The 6,034-nt window shown below is 38.0% G+C and overlaps 1 protein-coding gene across 1 annotated transcript; it reads left to right on the top strand.

The window, feature by feature from the left end:
- Window positions 1-5,173: 5,173 nt before the first annotated feature.
- On the top strand, window positions 5,174-5,755 carry LOC121260096. The gene has a single exon (XM_041161948.1). The coding sequence runs from the start codon at window positions 5,174-5,176 to the stop codon at window positions 5,753-5,755; it is 582 nt and encodes a 193-aa protein (XP_041017882.1).
- Window positions 5,756-6,034: the final 279 nt, after the last annotated feature.

The following is a 6,034-nucleotide window of genomic DNA, read 5'->3' as shown; positions in this document are numbered from 1 at the left end:
AATTTTATAAAAATATACCATATATCATGTACAATTAATTAGGGTTTTTTTTTTCAACCCCTCTAATCTCAATCTTTTATCAGTAAAAATGGTTGTTATGCTCTCCAATCACACATCACCACATCGTGATTTCATTAATTACTTTACAATAAACTAAATCAATAAATCCTACAATATGTTTTATGAATTCTAATTTTATAACAATTCTTCTTATCATTCCATACACCACACACCATATATCTTTTAGTTTATTTTTTTCATTTTTTCATAAAAAGTATGTAATGTATGAATGATGAGCAGAACAACTTAATTAGTTTAGCAAAAATAAAATAAAATAAAATTTAAAATATATAAAATGTACTGTGTGAGATAATTTTTGCATCCCTCCTAATTTTAATTTTAAGAGGCTTAGTAGTCACTATTCGAACTGCCACTTGGAGAGATCGTCAAAATCTTACAGCCATTCAGACATATTAAAAGAAGAGCGGTGCTACTCTGCCGCTCAGAGTAGCCCGCTGCAACTTACCACTAGGCCAAAATCACCTTTTAACTTTTTTTCAATTTTGTTATTCCTATTTTTTTTATCATTTTGAAACATTTTTTAAAAATATAAAAATATATCAATACACTAATAGTCACTTCCGTAACTATTAAGTAATGAAAAAAATTAAAAATAAAATAAAATACATGAGGTGTTAAAATGAGGGGGCAAATTGAGTAGGCAAAGTAGCATTTTTTTAAAAAGAAGGTGCCAACTTTTCCACCTTTAATATTTAGAAAGTCAGCAATCAGTTAATGGGTCCCATCTAGATCAGAGTTGACTGGCCAATCCTTTTAAGATATTGTTATTTTATTTTAGGATAATGTTAGGCGGCACCAAATGTGCTTCTCAAATATGCACACTAATGTAAATGATTTTTTTAAAAGTATTTTTTCAATATCCTTAATCATTAAGAAAAAATACAAATTTACTCATAATCACATTCTTAGTCACATCTCAAGAGCATACTTAGATTGAGATAAAACTACACTTGGGAGTTGCGGGTGACATGAATGCCTAAAAAATAGTGTATGAGAACCAGATCTTTCATTGCAAACTGTTGACTGAGAGTAGTAGTGAAGGCATTAAGATGTGAGGGGTTTGAACCAGTGAGAAGAATAGCATCCACATTTAAGAGTAAAAAAGTAGTGCCTAGTGATGAGTGATATATGAAAAGTGAAGGGTTAGTAGAGCTATACTGGAAACCATAGGCAATAAAGAAAGTACTAAATTTATCAAACTAGATGTGAGGGATCTATTTTAAGCCATATAAAGCCTTGTTTAACTTGCAAACATAAGAAGAAAACATAGGATGGATAAAATCTGGAGATTGGTAAATAAACACGTCCTCCTAGAGATCACCATTGGGGAAGACATTCTTGACATCAAATTGGCGAATATCCCAACGGCGAACAAGGGCAATACTGAGAATGATCTGGATGGTGCTGAGTTTGATTATAGGAGAGAACGTCTCTGTATAATTGACACCATCAATTTGATGGAAGCCCTTGACAACAAGGCGAGCTTTCAAACGATTGAGAGCACCGTTGGCATTGACTTTGGTCTTGAAGACCCACTTGCAACCAATAACATCCATGTGAGGGGAACGAGGCACGAGTGTCCAAGTGTTGTTGTCTTGGAGAGCTTGGATCTCATCTTGCAATGCTTTTGGCGTACTTCAAGTTGGGTTTGCAGATCCCAGATTGAGAGTGGGTTGCCATGTTGTGGCGAGGAGGATCCAAAATGAGTGGATCAATGGAAGGGAATGGGGCTCGGCAAAGGGGGGAAGGTCATCATGTTGGGCACTAGGAGGCTTACTTGGGGGTGAAGCCGGAGGAGACAGCTTCACGAGAGCCAAAGATGGTATAGGGGTGGCGTCAATCACGGGTGACATGGAATCAACTAGTGGAAGAGGTACCTGCACAGAAGAGACACTAGAGACACTTGTTGGGTTAGAAAATGTAGAGCTTGGTGAATACAAATCCATTAATGTCGATAAAGTTTGGTTAGAAGTGGGAGGGAGGTGGAGATTCCTAGGCCATTTGTAAGGGAAGGTGGATTCATGAAAAACAACATGTCAGGAGATGAAGGTTCGACGAGAGGTGGGGTGGTAGCATTTATACTCTTGGTGTTTGTCGCTATAGCCCATAAAAATACATGGGAGAGTTTTTGGGTCAAATTTGTTGTGCTTATTTCCCAAGTATATGAGTAGGATTTAGACCTCAAAGACCCGAAGAGATGTGTAGTTAGGATAATGACCATGAAGAAGGGAAAATGGTGAGTTAAGATCTAATGTAGTCGAAGGAAGACGATTTATTAAGAAAACAGCAGTTAAATAAACAGCCCAAAAATGTTTTGGAACACCACTTTGAAAAAGTAAGGTCATACCTAATTCACGAATTGTTCCATGTCATCATTCCACCGAGTCATTATGTTCGGGGGTATGAGGACATGAGTATTGATGGAGAATACCTTGTTGTTGAAGGTGAAGATTGAGTTGGGTGTTGGTTAACTCACCACCACCATCGATTTGAAAGATTTTGATATTATCGTTGAATTGACTTTCAACAAATTTTTCAAATAAAATAAAGACATTAAAAAATCAGAACTTTTTTCATAAAGGATTAAACTACATAGATTTAGAAAAAACATCAACACATGCATAATATTGAAATTTTTCAACAGATAAAACTAGGGCAAGTCCCCAAAAATCACAATAAACTTGATCAAATACAATTAAACCAATAGTAGAACAGGATAAAAATGAAAGTTTGCTCATTTTGTCTAACTAACAATTCTCACAAAGAGATCTTTTTTTTTTTTTTTTGGTTGAGAACTGAAATAAGGCCTTGAGAACGAAGAACACTAAGTGTACATGCTTGGGGATGTCTCAACCGTTGATGTCACACTTCTTCAAAAACAGTTCAAAATCGAGTGGCGAAGTGTGCTTCAAGTGGTAGGGACAGTACATATAAGTTGCCCATTCGTCGTCCATTCAACAATGTGAGATTATTAACCCTTTCCTTAATAGAGAAACCAACACCGTAAAATTCACAATTGTAAGGATAATCAGTTGTAATTGGCTAATTGATAAAAAAAAATTTGCCAAATCAAGAACAAGTAAAATATCTTTTAATTTAGAGCATCATCATCTGGTTCCCTATATAATTCCCTAAATTTTAACTAAAATATAGAATTCCTTAAATTTTATCCTAAATTTTACCTATCTTTAAAAAACCTCCAACATCTCACTCTTTATATTTTTCCGATTCTATTAGAATAACTTTTTCCTATTCTTTCTTTATTATTTTTTTCTCACACTTCCATCTTCATTCTTAACTACAAACTCTTTTGTTTTTTTCCTCTTGTTTTCAAAAATACATTCTACTATATTTTGTAAACACTTTATATGATTTTTATCCGGATACAATAATATTTTTAAAATTAATATAGTATTACGAATAATAATTTTTTCTTAAATATATGCGATTTCCAACGTGATGATATTTTTTAATATATTTTTTTCCACATATATAACGGTAATATTTTATTTGTATTGTGTAATGGTAACAATTTGTGTCCTTCATCCAACGTTTAATTATTTTCAACCTTCCGCCAACAGGAACATTTGTTGTCCTTTATCTAATGGTAACATTTTATTGGTCATTTTCCCAATGCTAAAATTTTGTTAGTCCTTTCCTTAATGGTAGTATTTTTTGTCTTCTCTCTAGAAGTAGTTAAAGTAAAGCTTGATGTAACACCCAGGTCTAGCACCAAGTCACTTTCTAAAATTTTTAGGTTTATAGATATGAAAAGTACATTTGGAATTATGAAACAGATATATTTTTTTTAAGGATTAGACGTGGCCCAAATGCTTGGAATAGGCTAAAAAGCCTAAGCCCGTGATATCTTGTTTCAGACACCACGTTTTACACATTTCACGCCCGTTTTATTCATTGCTTGCATCTCCCCTTCCTTCCTTCCCTAGGGTTTTATTATTTTCCCTATATATATACACGTATAACCTCACATCCACGTAGAAATCTCCCTCTATCTCTCCCACGTACAAACATGATGTCGCTTTCAGGTTTCAGAAACTGTCGTGCAGTAACCATGGAAGCCAGAAGCAGCTTGCCCCATCCACAACCAACCCACACAAAGCCGTAACCAACCAGTACGTTTTAGCCCCACAAGCTGTCTCTACACTACCCTTGGAATAGATCAACTGTGAGCCAGACTCCCTCCACTGTAAACGCCACCACCGCAGCACCCGTAGCCAACCACCATCGTGCATGACCCACGCCACTGAAAATCTCCACTGGAACCAACGCTACCGTAGGAACCACCCACAACCACGACAAACGTGAAAACCACCGTGATAGCCCAATGCTTAGCCACCGCAGCACTACCCTGCACCACCATAGCCCACATTGATCATCCCCATTGTCCCCTATTTTAGCTCCCCGAAACAGAGCAACGACAACCTAGTCCTCAACCCTTTTCGGTGCCACCAGCCACGGGAAGGAAATACAGCGGCGTGATTAGAAGAGCCCCAGAAAATGCCGGTGGTACACCCCAGGTCCACCGTTTTCCTCATGGTAAGCCATCGCCAAACGTTTGCCACTACCTCTCCGTCCCTTTTCTTTCACCATGTTCCCTCTCTGATCACTCTCTCTCTCAGTGTGCAGCTGCCCAGCCCCGCCCGTATCTTAGCACTTCGCAGCTTCTCTCACGGTGAGTCTCTGTCGCACGAGTACCCTAGTCTAGTGCATATCTCCCTGGGTTATATTTTTTGCCATAAAGCTCCTTACGTAGAGATGGTAGGGAAGACTAGTTTTAGTTAATATTACATTTTTGCCCTCAGAGTATTAAGCATGAGGGTTTTGAATTTAGATTTAAGTGGGGTCTGACGATGGGCCTCAGTTGGTTCCTAGAAGATTTGTACAACATTTTTAAGTGGGCCTAGTCTCACTTTATATGAAAGGTTTGACAAAGAAAATCTGGGGAGTGCCCTTCTTTTCTCTGGAGAGAGAGGGTGAGGTTCCAGTGTCTTGGGTTTATTTTCAAAGGTTTACGTCTCACTTCGTGTGAGTATTGTGTTTGTTTGTTTTTTTTTTTTATTTTAGTTACGTAATGGAGGTAGAAGACTTAGCAACGCAATGGGAGAGGCTACACCTCTCTAAGGAAGAAAGTTATTTTTTCCATATCAATCCGAAAAATTACACCGAGGAAGATGCACGGGGCAAAAACTGTCTGGTGGGAAAGGCCCTAACGAAGAAGAGTGTTAACAATGAGGCTTTTAGGGTCACAATGTCTCAAATATGGAAGTTGGAGGGGTGGGTTATTTTCAAGGAGTTGGGAGAGCAATGTTTCCTGATTGAATTCCAAAAACTGATAGATAAAGACAGAGTCTTAAGTGGATGTCCATGGTTTTTTGATAGACACCGTCTGACCATGATGGAAGTGGATGAAACAATATCTATCCATGCTTTACAGTTTCGTTTTGAACCTTTTTGGGTGCAGTTGCATAACCTTCCGTTAGCAACCATGACTGAAGAGTTTGGTCAGCAGTTTGCAGGATCAATTGGTCACGTTATAAGAGTAGAAGCTGAGGCTGATGGACGTGCTTGGGGGAGGTGTCTCAGAGTAAGGGTAGCGGTGGATCTCCATAAACCTTTGCTGAGAGGAAAATGGCTGATGCTAGGTGAAAAATAGCATTGGATTTCCTTTAAATATTAACGTTTACAGAGTTTTTGCGTCAAGTGTGGGGTGCTATCTCACAAAGGCAGAAACTGTACACGGATGAGAGCTGAGCAACAAGGAGATGAACAGGCCTCGTACTAGTTTGGCCCCTGGTTACGAGGGCAACCCAGGAACACAAGCATTTTTTACAAGCGTAGGTACGATGGTGGTAGAGGTGGAAGCCACCGCATGTTCACAAGGAGATAGGGATCGTGTTGATCGAGAGGACTCAACGTACAATGGCAAATTTTT

This window comes from Juglans microcarpa x Juglans regia, chromosome 4D, assembly GCF_004785595.1.
Source record: "Juglans microcarpa x Juglans regia isolate MS1-56 chromosome 4D, Jm3101_v1.0, whole genome shotgun sequence".
Lineage (NCBI taxonomy): Eukaryota > Viridiplantae > Streptophyta > Magnoliopsida > Fagales > Juglandaceae > Juglans > Juglans microcarpa x Juglans regia.
Note: the sequence above shows the minus strand (reverse complement) of the source record. Positions and strands in the feature narration are given on the sequence as shown.

What these genes read in the sequence shown, in the direction of transcription:
- LOC121260096 (XM_041161948.1), top strand. Translation starts at nt 5,174, where the DNA reads ATGGAGGTAGAAGACTTAGCAACGCAATGGGAGAGGCTACACCTCTCT.